Below are 19,366 nucleotides of genomic sequence, written 5' to 3' on the forward strand. Positions count from 1 at the left end.
TGAGACATTAAAGTGGTATAAAACTGTAATGGAAAACAACTGAAACTGAGTAGAGCAAAGTAGAGTCAAGTTGAGGTGCTAGTGAAAAACTGACCCGATTTCCTGCATTCCCTTTTGATTCTCACCGATGTTGCCAGTTGTTGTTGTTGGACGGTTACTTTTGTCTGCCTATAGTTACTATATGTCAGTTATAAATACTATGAACTTTATAATTTGTTACATTTACAAAGCCATTTCTATTCTACCGCTGTTTTTTTAAAGTTTTTTACTTAATTATTTTTTGCTTTTAATTGGGATCCTTATATCTGTGACATTTTTACCTTAATGAAATATATGTTTTATCTTATTCTATTTTAATGATCAACTGATTTATTCTACTTAATGTTTTGGCTGCTGTAATACAAGAGTTTCCCAAATTATTAGGAGAAATACAGTGGACCTTATCCTATTATGGCCTTTTATTTGTTCACAACTACACAGAGATGACGTAAAACCCAGTAAGTAATAAATCACCGGAATTTCCTTATAGCCAACCCTTATCTTTCTATTTTGTTCACACATGAGTGCTGTGCAGTTGTGGCTTAAATCATTAACTTCAACTGTGTTCTGAAAATGTTAAAGTTTAGGAGCAAAGTTGAATTTGTTTTTTATGTCAAACAATCTCATTACTTAAAGCATTCAAGTAAAACTTTAACAAATGTGCATAAGATATTATAAGCAAATAAGAATAATGACGCAATTTTGTGTGATGCAGTTGTATAAAGTCAGCTGATTTAAACGTCAACAGAAAGGTCTATGAAACTGCCATAGTAATCCATCAAATGACTGAATTGGAAATTTACTTTCTATTCATTCAGTTCTGTAGTCCTATCCCCCCGCCCCCCCGAAAAAAAAAAAAAAAACTACTGTCAGAAGAGTTTGTGTTAGAATGACATCAGTGCAGACACTGCAGGAACAGTAGTACCTTCCTACGGGCTGCAAAACGGGGTGCACGTCGAGCACCGGGACTTATGGGAAGGAAGTGACCCCTGTACTTAAACTAAGGATTCAGAGGATCGGGGATGGGGAATAGAAGACAGGAGAGGAAAATAAAATGTGGGGAGATACAAGCAGTGCTAAAAAGAAGAAGAGAAAAACAAAAGTGAACCAAAAACAGAAAATGAGAAATAAATCTGAGAGAAGCAAAAGAAGAAGTGGAAAAAAAGGAATGAGTAAGAAAGGGAAAGACGGAGCAGAAAGATGACTCACATGTGACAAAGAAAGGAGGGAGTAAGCATGGAGAGAAAAAGCTGTGAATGACAAAGGAATTTAATGAAAGGACAAATGAGGAGACAGAAGGAAGTTGAGGAAGAAAAGAAGCATGATCGAGCAAAACACAATTGCATTTATGCTCGGCCCGACAAAACTTTGGGTTTAACAGAAAATCCTGAAGGTCAAAGGTTACCTCAGGCTCAGGGTCGTCATCATCAAAGTCGTTGAAGGTGCTGTGGTCGGGGTTGTTGGCTTTATCCAGCAGCTCAATCGCTAGCGTCCTGCTGAGAGGCTGGGAAACAAAAGGGTGCTGGAAAAGAAACAAGAGTTGGAATCAATCCAGGTGACATCACCAATGGCACATTTTTAAAACAAATAAATAAATAAACTGTACTGGGTAATATGTGATTCTTAAATAAGCAGAGCTGCAACTAATCCAGATGCTCATTAGGGTGCTGACAAATTGATATGCCGTTTAAATAATAGCCTTAATTGCTGTAGCACATAGTGATGAATGATGCTTACAAAGCAAACTGAAGTTTATGCTTTCCTTCCATTATTTAGATCTTGCTTCATGCATCATGTATCACGTTGCTCCAGCTTCTTTTATACACAGTACCTTTTAACATCACAGAATGCACCTAGTAAACATGTGAACGCTTTATATATGATACATGACACCATGACCACTTAGAATTTTTATAAGATGTTGAGGACTGATCGAATGAGGAAAGAAAATTTTTTACACAAGGTTATAATTTTTTAACAGTGGATTTTTTAGTAGACTTATTTTGGAAGTCTAATGCTGCTTGCTTGAGGTGTAATCACACATCCTGTTTGGGCATCTTGTTTTAAATTTGGCCAATTTCAACCTTAAAGTATGGCTCATGGGCAGTGATGCAACACATTAAAGTGTAGCTTTACAAGTAACCTTTTCACTGTGTGTTTTGAGATACTGGTCGGACCTACATTGGGTTAAAACAGCAACCCTTTAACCTGAATTTCACTTTGAAGAAAACAACCAAGTTGCAGGCAACAAATCTGCACAAAAAGCTGCATAGCCTGTGGTAGTGCTGTGTGGTTGCTCTCACTCAGGCATGCGCCTTAAAAACTGAATACTGGGTCAGTTTGACACAGTAGTTTATATATGCACATTTTAGGTTCATGACAAGCCTGCAGAGCACACATGCAGGTGGCCCGAATAGGATTTCCACAAAGCAACCAAAAAATAGCAGCAGAGCTGGAAGTTCTCCATCAGACTGCCTCAAAAAGGAGATCTGCCAAATCTGAAATGGCTTTTGATATTTATAAACAGTGTTGGGCAATTTTGTCAGCATGCCTAGTTTCCTAACTTAACATAAAAGTTGAGTGGGAAGCCCTATCATTTTTGTCTGTTTTACATCATGTAAATATGATTGGAGATGGACTGTAATGTCTGAAAGTTACACTTTCCTCACCTGCAGCAGTTTCTCAGCTGTGGGCCTCTTTTTTGGGTTCTTGGTCAGAGCCAGTTTGACAAAATGGTGGAAGTTATTCGTCCTATTATTTCAGCAGGGAGAGTAATGCAGAGAAAAAAGGAAAAAGGTTTAATGTTTTAGCCCTGTAAAATGATAAAAACTGGTCATTTAAACAGCTGGGTGTTACATCTATAGCAAACGTGAGCAAGACCAAAAGTATGCAAAAGCATGAGAGTGTCTTACCACTTCACTTTATCTTTCAACTTAGGAGGCTGGAAATTACTCTTTGTCATTAAGAACAGAGCCCTGTTGGGAGAAAAGAAAAAGAAAATGAGAAAAATCACCTTTAACAGTGTAGAAAGACATGCCTTCCTAGCATTCAGTAATAAAGCCAATTTGATGCACAATATCTACTCCAAATGACTAAAGCCAGTGTAATATATGAATAGAATAAAGATTAAAATCTCCAGGACATAAATATAGCAACATTTTGTAAAGAAACCTTTTAGACTTGTCACACAAAAATTATCTAAAGCTAATAACATTAATGTCTGTCAGTGGTTCTGACTTTTATTAAATACATGCAGAGATGCATGGTAAGAATTAAATCTTCCAAATAATATTATAAACATTCTTTACTATCATTGCATCATCACAGCCCGCACACACTACCTCATTGGGTGCAGGTCAAACATGGGTGGCTGCAGTTCAGCCAGTTCTATTGCAGTGATACCCACAGCCCAGATATCACACAACTGGTTGTAACCCCCTTTCCTCTCCACCGCTGCTACCTCAGGAGCCATCCTATACAAGGAAACAAGACAGAAGGACTGTATGAAAACAAGACGCATATAAGAGGGAGGAATGATCAACTATCCAAATGGGTTACACAGCTACACACAAGAACAGAATGTGAACTTTATACAGTATTTCCCAGCAGTAGCACAGAAAGTTCCCAACCCCAAATGCAGCTCTATGATTTCTCTACAACTAACAAGTACTATTTATTTCTGGTTTTTGTTCTTTTGCATTAAAGAACAGCTAATATAATAAAGGAGAGAAACACATTAGTTGACAAATCCCTATGTGTAAAACACTGGCCCATTAGCAGCAAGCATTGTTTTGAACTACCAACAATTCCAATGGATTAAAGCACTCTAACAGAACAGGAAGAGTAAATGTATCCAACAAATCAGTGAGTGAATCAACCAGAACTTCCTTCAGCTCAATGATGAAAAGGCTCAAGTAATTGATTTTGGCTCCAGAAATGCAAGGTTAGAAGTCTTTCAGGTCAATTTTTACCTTATTTTAATCATTAATTTTTATTTTAATAATTGCAATCTTTTTCCATTATTTTTTTTTTATAATTTTAATGTATTTGTCTCATATTTTCCTCAGTAAAGCACTCTGTATTGCTGAATTGCTTCTGTATGAAAAGTGCTTGCCTTGCCTTGTCCTGCTGGGTCTTATTTTTATTGTTCTACCTGCGTACCCCTATGCAACGTCAGTGAAGCGTTTGGTTAAATATAAACAACTTACCAGTAAGGTGTTCCAATGAATGACTTCCTCTTTGCTAGGGTTGCTGTGATCTGGGCTGATACGCCAAAGTCAGCTAAGGAATAAAGAAGAAGAAAAAAACAAAAAGGAGAGGAAAAAGTGGATAAAGGGAAATAGAATTAGAGGAATGTAATGAAAAGGGAGAATGTAAAGAAATAAATACAAAATGAAAGAGGAACAGAAGAGAGGCCAAGAAAAAAAGAAAGAAAAAAAAAAACAAGTCAGCAAATGAGGCCATTCAGACTCAGTCTGTTGAAGCAGAAGGTAATTGCAGGCCTTGCGTGTTTCTCTCACCTAGTTTCACATAGCCATTGTCTGTCAGGAGGATGTTGGCTCCCTGTAGGGGAAGGAAAGAAAAAAACAAAACAAAAACAAAACATACTGAGCTTTAGGATAAAACACACAATTTTACACTTCAACTAAGTATTACTAAGTATAATCTGAAAGTTACAAAACAGTTACAAAGTGCTTTGTCATTGACTTAGCTGGTAGTGGGGAATGACTATTCATTCTTCCTATAACAAACACAAGCTTAATATATGCGGTTGTACACCAAGGTTTGTACACCAAGGTTGTACACAGGTTTCCCGAGCATTTATTAAGCTTATTTCCAGTGTAAAAAATAAATAAATAATAATAATAATAAAAACAGCCTAACTGAATCAAATGAATGACCCTAATTAACTTAAAATAAGCCTAATAGCTGAACTAGATTGCTATGTTGCTCACAAAGTGTAAATGTACAGCCAATATAAGATTTTCAGAAATCAGATTTAACAATTAATCATATTTATCATATTAATCATATTTATTTATGAACAAATCACTGCCCACTGCCTTTTTCTCCAAACTCACCTTAATGTCTCTGTGCATTTTGCCTTTATTGTGCAGGTAGTATAAACCCTGTAAATAGAATTACACAGCAAATGACGTTACCGTTACTATTACTCATAAAATAAGACAACAATAACATGAAATCTTAAATCTTAATCTCAATCTTGCCCACATTATCAGTACTGTAGACACTACCTGTAGGGTCTCCCGTGACATGTAAGCTATCTGTGATTCTGACAAAGGCCCGGTTACTGGAATATTAGATAAAAAAAAAAAAAAGACAGAAATCATGAGGGGAAAAAAAGAGACTATCAAAGATCACAGTAAAAGCGAAATGGTTTGAATCATTGTGCCTGGGTGTCCTTACCATGATAGATATCTTGCAGAGAACCACCTCCACAGTACTCCATGCTGATCCATAACTTATCTCTTCTGCACACACAAAGAGAACTCTAAGTGCATGTTTACATTTACTCACAAGGTATGAGCCCTTCGCCTCCTTCGATCTATCTTACACCAGCTTGTGTTTTTCCTCTCTGACACTCATACTTTTTTTGAATAAAAATATGAGTCACTTAAATATCAATTAAATGCACTCTAATAATAACCATAAGAAAATACTGCACTCCACATCTGGCACACACACACTCTCTTACCGGAGATAACTGCCAAAATAGGCAACGATGTTGGAGTGTTTACAGTCCTTCATCATTATAATCTCCTGCTGCACGACTGCAAAGTCCTCACCTTCAATAAAAACAAACACAATATTATTATAGTGATCATTTAGTATGTATCTTGGCATTGTTATGACTTACAGAATAACACAAAGCGCGAAGAAGGCTGGGTTTGTTTATTATTTTGTGTTTCTGACAGACTGTTCTTGCACTTGTGTCTGAACCACTAAGAGGAGCACAAACTGAAGCAAAGCAGTTCATCAGTCCAAAAGCATAAATTGTACAGTAATTAAACAAGTAAGTAAACAATATTTCTTTATAAAGGACTTCATGAAGTGCTATGAAAAAAACAATATATAGCATACACAGTGGTAGGATATAGTTCAACAGCTGTCCTGTAATTTCTAGCAGTGTCCCCCAAACAATATTTTTTGGGCTCGATATTGTTAGTGATAAATCAGCTGTCATGAATTCAAGGTTACAGATGCACCAACTGATCAGATGGGGACCAGTTTTCAGGATTTCTAGCCTGGACTGGTAACCAGCTGCTCAACATCGTGCATGTCCAATTATGAGCCAGTTCCTTTCATGCATGTGCAAAATGTGCAAACTGACACTGGCAAATATTGCACACTCATTGTTAGTGTCTGCCTGTGGCTGTTAGCGACTTCTTCGCTGCATGTCAGGATGATGCAAAGTTCGCCAAACTAGATCATCAGTGAACTGACATGAAAACTTAAATTAAGTATCGTCACAGAGCTGAAGATGATTATTTAAACTGAAGAAGAAGAAAAAGATAACAAAAGGAAAGTGGCCAGAGCTACGTGGCGTGCAGATGGAACCACAAAGCATGTAGCCTCAATATGAGCCTCGGTATGAGCAGTGGAAGAAAAAGAGAAAAGGGTTGCTCCCCTGTTATCTGGTGAATGATGTAAGTTAAACAGGTTAAATCATCAATACTTTCAGAGTTGTTTAACAGTGAAGATCGTGTAACTTGTGCAGTTTAGGGGATCTGTAAAGTCTGATAACTGATTTAGTTATAAAAATCCAATTCTGCATTGAAGAAAAGTTTATTCTTACCTTGTATATGGTGTGATTTGAAAATTGGAATTTTCAAAAATTGGAAATTAGCAAGTAAAAAACAACAAATAAATACATGAAACAGATCTGAAATCAGAAAGCCAATTAAATTGCATCGCTTTTAAGATTGAACTCTAGATCTCCTGGCTTGATCTCCTCTCTCTAAGGAGGGAGAGAGAGTTGCACCTTTGTTGCTAGGTGGTTATGAAAAGCCTCTAAATCTAGCCTCACTGTCGCTAGGGTGGTAAAAGTAAAGTGAACTAAAGTGTCATCATCGCTACTTAAAGAGGGAGGGTCGACTCAGGCAAAAGCACAGATGACATCTATTACCACAAAAGAAAAGAAAAAAGAATATTTGAATGTGAAAAACCCGGTATCTACCCAAAGAAAGGGCATCTGAACAGCTGACTATTTGGATTAATCAAATATTTTACTTACTAAATGGAATTCACGATTTAAACAAGAAAAAGACAAGGTAATTAACCTGTGTGAGGGAAAGGACACAGTTAAGGGGGGGGGGAGCACAAGTATCAGTGAGTGCTGGGTAAGAGGGCATAGTATGGAAAAGAGGTTTGTAATAAAGAGCTTCACAGACTAAAATAACAATCTGATGGTGAATCCTTAGAGAAAACAGAATAAGGAATATGACTTACGAACGAAAGTGAGAGATATACGCACACTAAATACAAAATGGACAGCAACAAAAAGGGGCAGAAAATGGAACAGACAAAGATGAAGAGCAGGATATAGGAATGGAAAGACAAGGAGTAAGATAAAGCAAAAATAGGGGATATAAAGGAATAGACAGGAAGATAAGAACTATTATGTAGCAAGAAAAAGTGGGGTAAAGGATTTGAAAGAGTGCATAAGTAGGACACACCTAATGATGCTCCAGGTGACTAACTCGTCATTTAAATGAGAGAAAAAAAGAAAGTATACTATTTGACTAGTGTCCTAACATTTCTGAACCGGTACTTGCCATTGTACGTTTAATAATATAATAATAACATGTTTAACCAACTGGTATTTCCGGTGCCAACTAGCAAGGGCGTCAAGTTTTAAACGTCTAGTCAGCTATTTGCGCACATCCCTATATTCAACAAGAAAAAAAAGCAGAAAGAGGAATTCAAAAACATGAGTAGAATACAGCGAGAAAAAAAAGGGAGATAAAGTAAGAGAGACAAAGATGAGGTAACTCACCGGGTTCCAGTTTGATGACTTTGATAGCAGCCAGCTCTCCTGTGTTTACATTACGAGCCTAAAGTATGACAAGAAGGAAAGTGAGTCATTGTAGGCTTGAACATGAACAGCAGTCATTAAGCAAAGTTGTTTAAGCAACATCAAGGTACAACGTGACAGAACTGAAGAGCAGATAGAGAGAAACCCTAACTGCTTTCACTGCACTTCAGAGCACAAGAAAGAGAAAACTGTAATGTTCATTAGATGAGTTTCAATCAGCTGAGAGGAAGCTGATAGAAACACCGAATCCACAAAAATGCCACCATCAAATATTGATGGTAAATATAATTGGTGCCTTTTTGTCATGAGCGCTTGTGTCGTACTTTTTCAAAATCAGTTGTTTGTAGCCAGTATATCAAATTAAAAATGTTCTGACACAACTCATTCGCAACCCTTTAAACCACAAACAGGATGGGGGAGGAATGTGTGGACTTGTTTTTCCTAAATTCCTGAAAAGCTGGCATAAGTCAGAAAAGAGGGGAACGACAGTACAGAGGCAGATTTTCTATAAATAGCGGACTGTTGTTTACATTTAGCAGGAGTGCTGATGGGGTCAGAGAGGAATTACATATGAAATATACATGAGGAAAAAGATTCTTTTTCTTTTGGGTGAGGCATGAATTGCGTGCTTCACTCAGGGCAAGAAAATGCCCACTGGCCTGTGTGTGACATAGAAGCAGCACTGTATGTGTGAGAGAATGGGGAAAAGAGTCCAGCACATTCCACATGGGAAGGAAAAATGAGCTTCAATACTATGAACAACCTAGGACTATGGTGACATTGATCTAATACATCGGCTTTTGGAATATTATTGAGTCTTAATGCTTGGTGGGGGGACATCAACGTCAACATGACATCAACATCTGTGTTCATTCTGATTCTTGACACAAGTTCATATTAATTTAACATTAGGGCGAGATGCATTTACATTCCTTAGCACACAAAATAATGACACAAGCACAAACATGTCTGAAAGCGAGAGCAGCCTCCCAGAATGATTTAGTACCTTTAAGAAAAAAAAAGGAAAAGGGAGCTACTTAAGTAGTATGTAAGTCGTTTGGCTTCAAACAGACCTTCAACATAAAACAGTGCTGTGCAAAATATGCAAGAAAAGAAAAAAAAAGAAAAGCTTAAGGGTGGAAACATCAAACTTGTTTCAGTGCTTGAGCAAAAACACAGTGTAGAGTACATCCAAGCTATGGATGCGAGGATGTGATATGAGCAGCTGTTGATGAGAGGCCCAAAAGTAAGCTCGCTATACGAGTTCATATGATGCCAATCCAAACCCCGGAAACAGCTGGTTAAAAGCTCAACCCAGGATGCAACATCCCAAATAGCAAGTATTTTTTAATTTAAATGGATTATGAGACAATATTATGCAAGATCCTGAAGAGCTACGACGTTAACTTACGTTATTTATTGTTAAACTAAATTTATAAGCAGTTATGATGTGCTTTTACTTACATTTCCAGATTTGTGTTCACATTTGACTTATGCTGTAGCACTGATATTGCACTATAGTGGTGCTGCTGGCACTCTGTGGCCATAGATTCGCACTTTGAATCGGGCAGTCTGTCATCACTGACAGCAGCTCGTTGGAAAAATGATGAAAAATGTCCTTCACTTGTTTGCACTAATAAATGATGCTCCCTGCATGCTGCAATCACAGATAAAACATTATTAAGTATGTTTTTCTCTTTATTGTCCTAAATAGTCACTTTGCAGGGAAGCTAGCCTATATAGGAGAGTAAAATAAGTGTCCATTTTAACATAAAAAGAACATGAAATTAAAAACCCTTTAAAAATAAAAATAAAATACATATCAAAATGAGAATAATTTAAAATGTAATGTTCTTTTTACTGGCTGTGATATCACAGCAGGTATAGTTTTACCATGGCAGTCCATCTGTCTGTGTCATCATGGCAAAACAAGATCTTGAGGACACCTACGGTAACAAGAACTACCACAAAGGCAGAGTACAGCCAGACAGAAACATAAGGGAGGGACTCGCCACTTAAAAAAAAAAGAAATTCTGAAAAGTTGTATGACACATGACCCGACCATACTAGCAAAAGCCAACACACACACACGATGATTTAAACAACCAAACTATGAAGTTGTAGTTGTGTTGTTGCACTGACACAAGCACATGTGTAGCAGAATAAATTAGTGCTGCCACAACCGCTCGGATGCTTTACCAAGAAGAACGCCAAAAGGTCAAGACTTGCTAGGCAGGAATCTGGAACATCAAGACTTAGTCACAAAACTTTACAGGTGTGTAGCTGCACTATAATGAAACCACAAGGGTGTGTCCCCAGAATTCATTAGCACTGCACTTGGTATAATTCCATCACCACCAGGATCCTGTGTGTCAGATGCTGTGAAGCATAACGTGCTGACAGAACTGAGCAGTGACAGCCACCGTGGCTTAAGGGAAAAAAACAAAACAAAGTGCCACAAACAATGACTCAAACTTTACCGAGATCACTTCAGTAGTGTGCACTGTGGTCACACAATAGTGATGGCAAAATAAATTTAAAAAAAATTCAAGGAGAACCACAGGAAAAAACAATGTTAATGCCAAAAACTATTCAGCAACACCGCACAGAACACAGACACGTGAATTTTATTTTTATCCAACTATAGGATTTAAAAAAATAAAAATTCAAGTGAAGGAGGAGAACCAAGACCGATCCACATCAAAACAAAGTGGGGGGAGGGTGGGAGAGACAAAGAGAAGCAAAGAGAGAAGGAGATGGATGCAGAGTGGAGAGCAGAGACAGAGCGTCTTCAGACAGACCAGAGATGACTCATGGTAGCTCTGTGCCTCTGTTGGTGGCAAAAACACGGCCAGACTCAATTTTAGAGGCTTGCTACTGGGACTGACTGATGGGTATTCCATCTTTCTGCAGCCAAGGGCCTGAAGGTTTGATCATTTGTTTAAAAACCAAAGTTTAGGCAGGAAAATTAGTAACAACCTCTTTCTTCCTGAAATATTACAGTGGCCACAACACAGAAGCACACTGTGGTTCTAAATTTTACAAATTAAAAGAAGTCAGTGTTGGAATAAAACATCTAACAAATTCTCATAAAAGCATACACATAGTTTTGGTGGCAGACTGTGGCTCAAGTGGTTTCCCCCTCCTTTCATGATTCAGGATATCAGCTGCTCAGTTCGGGGCCTCTTTTCATAATGAATAATTGTATTTATTCAGTGAGTGGGGTAAGTCAAGGGTGGAGGCAGGCCAGTTCATCACCCGGACATTTTTTTTTTTTGCTATGGGCATTGCTGTTGTAATACAAAAAGAATGTGGTGTGGCACTGTCTTGCTGAAATAGGCAAGACATTCCCTTGTAATTATGTAGCCTGAATTGCAAGAAATGTTGCTCCAATATCTGTATACAGATACAGTGTTCAGCTGCAGTTGTGCTAAACAGATGTGCCATACTAACACACACGCGATGATTTTAGAACTTCACTCAATCTTAAATGATCTACAACCCAGACAGGCATCTCCAGATCTTGGTTACATGTCTACATGTCTCTTTCCTGTAAACTGTACTGTATGGTACAGTTTAACCTTGCATAACCTTCCATATTAGCACTTCAGATCCCCATCCTCTCCTGTCTCCGTAAACTTGTTGCAGTTATGATCTTATACTCAGTTACCATCTCATCTTCACTTTGTCTAATTTCTTCGAACTTTGAGGGTGAAAAACGGGCCATCAAAACTAACACACTTCCATGTAAGAGTGATCCAGTATAATCAGCTCCTTCTGCTAAAGGCCACTGAGCAGCTCCACTGCAAAAGCGCTGGAGTTAATGCCAGGCCTGGGGCAACAATTACAATAGTAGTTAGCCATTTACTTCCTTTGACAAGATTTCTCCAAGAGATTTGAGCTCTCCTTCCAATTACCACCACGCTTCACTGAACTTTAAGATAACCAGTGCATTAAGTAATGTCAAGTTCATGACTTAAGAGTTTCTGCTTTTAGTTTGCTCATTAACATTAATTACTCAACTTTCATCTTAACTCTCCCTTAAGATAGTTACTTTTTTAAAAGACAAACATGATCTTTTCCTCTGCTGGTTAAGCGATGAAGCTTGAACCATTTTAAACATACTGGAAAAACATAAAAAGGTTACACAATTTTTAAACAATTACTCCTGGATTTAACTTTACCAACTTGCTGATTAGTCTGCAAGTTAAGTTTATAAAGATGGTGTTCCATAAGTAACATATTTTGGCTCCATAGCTTGTTTACTCAAAGTTTAGCCCAATTCACGACGTCATTGAGCCATTACAAACACATGGCCCCAGGCGGCGGGGACAGGTGAGGTGAAAGCCAAATGCAGTTGAGTGCACTTAATTTGTACACCTGTTTTTTAACGAAATACCCACTCACTCAAGTAGAACACCCATAAGCGCTGAGACACAAAAAGAATCACCCAGAACTTCAAGTCCACTTCAATCGTTCTTTCTTTTTAAGCACTCAAAGTCGTACCGTGTATGCATGCTGCAAATTATCAGTATAATTCACATCACTGGCATCAACATTTAGTGTCAGCCTGTGAAGTTGCATACCACGCACCTCACACACCGCTGTAAGACCGACCCACCCAAACGTCTGCATAAATATGTACACTATGTGTATGCAGCAACAGTGTTAGTGGAGTCATAGAAAAAGTACATTTATTCATAACACAAGCAACGATCGTCAAAACAGACATAAAAATTCCTTCCAGGAGTTTGGCATTTAGCCCGAGCCAGGGTTAAGAACTCAATATCATCACATCTTGAAATAGGATTTGATGCTTTTGCTATTATGGTGCCAGGAGTTACTGAACAGCTTCAGCAAAAGTGCTGTACTCTGGCACAAGTATAATCAACAAGATGATCCAAACAACACTGAGAGATCTAAGGCCTTCCTAGTCCTTAGTAAAGATGGGCCTATAAATTTCAGTGACATATTACTGCTGAAGAGCGTAAAATTACCCCTGCTGTATTTAAAACAATTGGTGTAGGTGGCAGTCAGCACAAATAGAACCCAATCCAAACAGACATTTCCGTTAAAGACGAGGCAAATTCACAGAGTCCATTGCATCTGAAAACTTGAGCTTGTTGCCAGGAATACAAATCTATATTACTCCTCAAGCCATCAAAAAGACATTTAACCAAGTGTGGTAAAATAGCGCTTTGTGTTTCTTTCTGTGTCATAGTTAAGCAAAGAGACTGGGAGCCACATATTTGGAAGTCCAATGTAATAACTAGCTCTCTTTATTTTCATTGTGGCCTTTCATTAGCTTTAATGTTGCCCTGATTTAATTTAAGCATTTAAAGTGCCAAGTATTTGAAATGACAAAAATAATACAAACCATAAAAGCTGCATCACAAAACATGCAACACAAGAGTCAAATCAAGTAAGAAACAACTTCAAAAAGTAACAGTAGCAGCTCCTTTAATTCAAAAGAGCAAAACCTGCAGAGTGGAAGTTTTCTAGTTAAAATGTAGCAAATATGCTGCTTTACAAGGGAAGGCCCACAGACTTCCTCACATCACACCATAACTTCTTTTGTGCTCAACTGGAGTCACATCACTCACTGTGTGGATTGTGCAAACCAACAGCTAATCCTGGCAGACTCTTTTTATTACTCATTCAGGATTAAATAAAATGATCGACTCCAGCCTACAGGATTGTGCATGGACCTGTATTAACCTGGTTAAGCTGAACTTTAAATAACTGGTTACACCCTCGTTCAAGATATTGTGTACCACAGTGGGCTGGTGATTTGTTTACATAGTTAAAATGCTTTGAACAGGAGACTGACATGTCAATTTTGACAGTCTGTACAGAGCAAGGATTACAAAGTGTTGCACAAGAGCTCTGAATTCATCTGTTAAACAAAGCATTTTAATTTTGCACTCCCTAAAAGAAAGGCAATTATGTCTACGCTGAAAATCTTTGATGACACAATAATCCCAGGAATACACTGTCGTCCTGTGCCTCGGATGTGGCTGACAGAGCTGATCGCACCCATTAAAGATAATGGTTCTGCCTCCACCTGACAAACTACTGTGCGTTTCCGACGCACCCCAGAAGTATCTCTCCATGTTGTAAAGCTAATTACACTTTTTTATTCCATTTTTTGTCAACTACATATAGGAAAAGATGATGACAGGAAGATAGAAAATCCAGTCCAATTTCAAAATAAAAGACCCCGTGCCAACTAAATGATCTGACTTAGAGCTGTGCAAGGAAGTGAACAAAACTGTCAGAAACGCAGTGTTTTTTAGATTTAATGTGATCCCTGCTTGACTGCAGGCAACAAACTTTTAACATTAGCATTTTTTAGCAGCATAAAGGCCAGGATTAATGCCTACTGACACCTCATGGATGCTTAGTTGCCATGCCACAGTACTCTTGCAACATAATGGCAGTGCTGGCTTGCCACGACAAATTGACTGGTATGTGGATGCCTTCACAGAGCCACATTTACACCCTTAAAATTTGACATCACTCAGACCCTCGCATATATGCAGAAGCAGAAAGTATCACATCTGTATTATACCTACTGTAACAGGAAACCAAACTACAGTATCTACCACGCTGCATGACAGCACAGTCACAATGTTGTTATTACCAGTTCCTTGCCACTGCACTGCATTATTAATTACTCTGTAAACATGCGCGTTATCAGTACTCAGCAGCACTAGTGGTGCAGAGACAAAATCCCACAGAGTAGATTAACAGGATAGCAACTAAAACTTTCAACGTAAGGCCCAAGAGTATTTCACGAACCCTGCATTGCTTGAGAGTATGCAGGCTGAAGTCTTTATACTCCACCACAGTGAGCAAACAACTGAAGGAACAAGGACAAAAACAGGATGGTTGTGGACCAGCAGCTTCAATTGTGACTCTACAGCCATCTGTGCTTGCGTGACTATGCAGGTGATGATACATTCATCTTATTCTGTGTGTATGTGTTGCACTGGGGCTCACCACTCCACCGTCTTCCTCTGTTAACTAGTGTGAAACAATAGGACATGAACACACACACACACGGAGGAAGTGAAGATTCCTGCATTCCCATACCACGGAGACTCAACCGTGCCACACACACAAGTTCAGGGCAGAGGAACTATTACTGTCACATTTATAACCAATATGGATATCATTCTTTCCATTCTTTAAAAAAAGTAAGTGAATGTGCAAAGAAAGCCACGTAATACAGCTTCAACTGTGGGTGATGGGACGAAAGGCTTGTATTACTTTTATGACCAGCCTGTTCTCATTCCCTGGGAGCCAAATACTGCTTTTTCGTCAAAGCCACTGGTGTGTCGCAGATACACACTCGCCTTTGGTGTCTCCATCTTCACACATCGGATGATGGCAGTAGTGAGACGGGCTCCATCACTCCCAACACATTGTGTGTGGATGCCTGTAAAGCAGTGGTCCCCAACCCCCGGGCCATGGACCGGTCGTTTGGTACCAGGCCACAAGAATTGAGGCTCGGGTGTGAAAACTATGTTTTGGGGTTTTTATCAGTTTTTAGTTATTTTTTTTAATCCTTTTTATCGTTAACTCGGTATCCCTGGGACATTTCCCGTGTGTCATGAATACATCTTATTTTTTTGGTACCGGTACTGGTTTTATTTTGTTGTATTTATCCGCGACACCTTAAAGGCTGGTCCATGAAAATATTGTTCGACATAAACCAGTCCATGGCGCAAAAAAGTTTGGGGACCGCTGCTGTAAAGGATCCCTTGATATCACATTTGAATGTTTTAGTTAAGCATCATTTTCTAATGCACAGAATGAAGAGGCACAAGCTTTCCTGCTTAAATCAAGGGAAGTAAAAACCAGACAAAGCAAAACATAAACCTCAAAAAAGGACTCGAACCACACCGCAGTCTTCTTTCTGACAACTGCGTGACTTCCTCCAGTGCCATTTCTCTAACATCCTAATGCAGAGTTTCAATTTAAGGCCATTTTAAAAGGCAAATTCTCCCCACAATACATTTCTGGCATATGACTCTGGCATATGCAGATGTCCATGCTAGTAAACGGACTCAAAATCAGTTTAAAAAAAAAGGTAAACAGCCATAATACCATTGCTAACCTCTTACATAAAATCTAATATTTTGGAGATTGCTGTAGTGTTTCGTGAGAACACAACAATTCTCAAATTTATTAGTCAGCAACTGATGTCTGTCACAAGACTAGACCGTTGGACCCCTGCCCCTGCGTTCTCAATCTGAAGCTACAAGCAAGAAAATATGTAGACTAAAACAACATAAGTCATCGTATGAATACTCAGTCTGTGCTTTGTCTGTTGACACAAATAGAGTGAGGGCAGGTACAGCAGTAGTACGTCTGAAACAGGTTTCTTTTTATGACTTTAGAGCAACATATTGAGCTGACACTTGCATTTATTGAAGCAGTATAAATGATAAAGTGGAACTTAAAAAGAAGAGTGTAGTCGCTCTACCGCTCGCCCAGAATTAAGTGGCAAATCAATAAAAATGGTAGTGAGAGAAAGCTTGGTTTGTCAATGTCATTTTTTTTCTGTTGGCTTATCTTTGACTCACCCAGAAGACTGGCAAACATAAGTGTGCTGCGTGCAGTTTACTGCTATCATGTTCCAGGAATTCTTAACATGAAAGTTGACACTGAATATACCTTTTGTTTTCAAAAGGCAGTGTAATCCACGAAGGTGAGAAGGAGCTTAATATGTGAATCAGACAAAACTGTCACCTCTTATAGAAGAGGAGTAGGAAGGCTGTTTTCCAGTATCTATACGTGGAGGATTTGCGTTCAAGAATACCAATCCTGTGTCTATTTTCTGTTATTTATTTCTGGGGAAATAATGTGGTGTTAAATGCGGATAAACTGACCACCATTAAATACTCACTTGTCCCAACTTACTACACAGCCTCAGGGTTGTGCCACAACCCTTATGTCTACCCTACGTCACCTTGCTTTGAAGATAAACATTTTATTCATATGACATGGAGACTTGTAGTTCTACTGACTGATCACCATTTTAAGGTATTTTCCTCCATGGATCCTTACCTGGGTTCTGGGAGAAACACCTGAACCCTTGGTGCATATTTGACCTGAAATGGCTCGCTTTACAGATATTACTAATTACCATGCAGTGTTGGTGGTTTCACAAAATACAGGTTCACCTCTTTGTAAAATTTGAGCTACAAGTTCACCCTGAAAACTCTCTTTTGTGAGGCTCAGATTTGTGATCTTTTACACAGAAGGCCTGTCTCAACATCAGCCAATGCTCCTCCTACAGTTTCTAACAGATACACAAAGAGTGGCAGGTCCACAAACAGAGGAGAAAACAAGCTAGCAGAGTTCATGCTTTATTTCCTGCTCAAACATTCCTGTCCAAGCCACACTTTTTCACACAGTGGTAGAACCAAATATAGGCATCGGTGAGGTTTACCATGTGCCTTGGTGCTTAGAAGCACATCCAGAGGTTTCAGGTCTTTCAGTAAATCCCTGCTGGAACAATGAAATAGACATTTAGCTGCATAATGATCATAGTTCCTACAGTATAGCAACCTTAACAACATATTAATCTGCTTCCAGTGAGAAATTACAACTTAACTCATAATTAACTTAAAAGTTGTGTAGTTGTGTGATTTTTGTCCTTTATAACTGTTTTTCAAGTTACCTTGGTGCACATTAATCAGCCATGTGCCGCTTGTTCCAGGCCTGGAAGGGGAATCAAATCTGAGATGCCAACCTACCTATCTACAACAAGGCAAGATACTGAACTTAAATTAGAAACAAACAAGATTAGGAGCAGCGGAGGGTGGGCGGGTATGAGGGGCACTTGTGAAAACGCACACAAAATAAATAAGGATATAATATGCATATGGTGGACTATTTAGGATTGAAATTAACAGACTGTGCGTGTTCAAAAAGACTGGAAATATTTAACATCTCTAGTCTTTAGGATTCCTGTAATTACCACAAAGAGCCTGGAGGTTAACCAAACATCATCAAGTCCTATTACCGTGTTTAATGAATCTCCAGTCTACAAAAAGCCTCCCTCACACAGCAGTTAAATTCCACAACAGAGTGACTATTACACAAACAAATACATAACTGAGGGTATAGATGGTTAACTTTTGTAACCTTACCGATTTGCTACAGAAGGCAGATCAAACGGGTAAGACTGATAGATTTACTTTTTTTATGCCCATGGTTCTTAGTTTTAGAGTTACAGTATCCTGGCCTACATATTCTCATTGGTTTTCATGTACTGCAGCATTATTTGGGGATACTTTGTCATATTTTGTATCATTTCCCGTGATACATGACCAGCTTGTTGTGTTTCTGTTGTGGTACGTGACTATGACTGCTGTTGTTTTGTGTTACATATAACGAACACTAATACAGTCGTTGAGACTATGATGGAGTTGCACAGCATTCAGGAACTGCCTTACAGTTTGGATTACAGGCTTTGGGTTCCCAGCACTGGGCCTCGGTAAAGTGTGGAGCCCAGTGACTAAGAGGCCAACTGTATCACACAGCCTACATAAAAATGAGCACCACAGTTCTTTAAAAATGACCCGACGAGTGCCTACTGACGTTAAAGTGTGAAAAACAACAATATGAAGTGGTTATTTCATGGTTGTTGATGTTGTTGTAGCTTGGTCAGATCTGAGCGCTTTAGCCAAAGGCAAGGCAGCTGTCAGTCTCTGTCCGGGATACGCGGACAGGTTTAACATGTTTTGCGAAGCCTCTACGATACTACAAACAGCCAGTAAACTAGCAGGTAGTCTCTTTTTTAGTGTGTGTTCATGTAAGGGTAACAAATCACCGCGTGTTCACTACTTGTGACAGTTTTCTCACGTAGCATCAAGACGTCCCAGCTAGCTTCTTGATGCTATCAAGTTAGTAGAGTCCGTTGTCGGACAGCTAAGCTACTGCAGGTCTATTACCGGACAAGCATCAACCACTCCTACTTCTTCTTTAACATTAACTGCTGTTATTCACAACACGATTTAGACCACAGCCACAGTCCAGCGAGTGCAAACAAGCACGTCGACGTAGCGCAATTTGTGCAACAACTCACTTACACGGAGGTAAATATGATCGGTGCTCAACAAACCAAGAATTAACGTTGGGTTTACATTAAACGTTAACTAAGTCTTAACCCGGGCATGTTAGCTTCCAGAAAACATTAACATAATGGTAACCCGGATCTCTAAACAAGCATGGATAAAAAGGCCAAGACAATAACAA

General features: G+C 38.8%; 1 protein-coding gene across 6 annotated transcripts in view; it reads right to left on the reverse strand.

Moving 5' to 3' along the window:
* Positions 1–19,366, reverse strand: part of LOC134640377 (mitogen-activated protein kinase kinase kinase kinase 3-like) — a 45,114-nt gene that overhangs the window by 25,260 nt on the left and 488 nt on the right. For all 6 annotated transcript variants that reach the window (XM_063492131.1, XM_063492134.1, XM_063492129.1 and 3 more), the window contains exons 2-12: positions 8,057–8,114; positions 5,756–5,846; positions 5,467–5,531; positions 5,295–5,350; positions 5,121–5,168; positions 4,560–4,602; positions 4,248–4,320; positions 3,381–3,512; positions 2,952–3,014; positions 2,709–2,790; positions 1,445–1,561 (exon numbers count right to left, since the gene is read on the reverse strand). In XM_063492131.1, the coding sequence (XP_063348201.1) occupies positions 1,445–1,561; positions 2,709–2,790; positions 2,952–3,014; positions 3,381–3,512; positions 4,248–4,320; positions 4,560–4,602; positions 5,121–5,168; positions 5,295–5,350; positions 5,467–5,531; positions 5,756–5,846; positions 8,057–8,114 (828 nt within the window). The remainder of the gene's footprint in view (positions 1–1,444; positions 1,562–2,708; positions 2,791–2,951; positions 3,015–3,380; positions 3,513–4,247; positions 4,321–4,559; positions 4,603–5,120; positions 5,169–5,294; positions 5,351–5,466; positions 5,532–5,755; positions 5,847–8,056; positions 8,115–19,366) is intronic.

This window comes from Pelmatolapia mariae, linkage group LG13 (assembly GCF_036321145.2).
Source record: "Pelmatolapia mariae isolate MD_Pm_ZW linkage group LG13, Pm_UMD_F_2, whole genome shotgun sequence".
Lineage (NCBI taxonomy): Eukaryota > Metazoa > Chordata > Actinopteri > Cichliformes > Cichlidae > Pelmatolapia > Pelmatolapia mariae.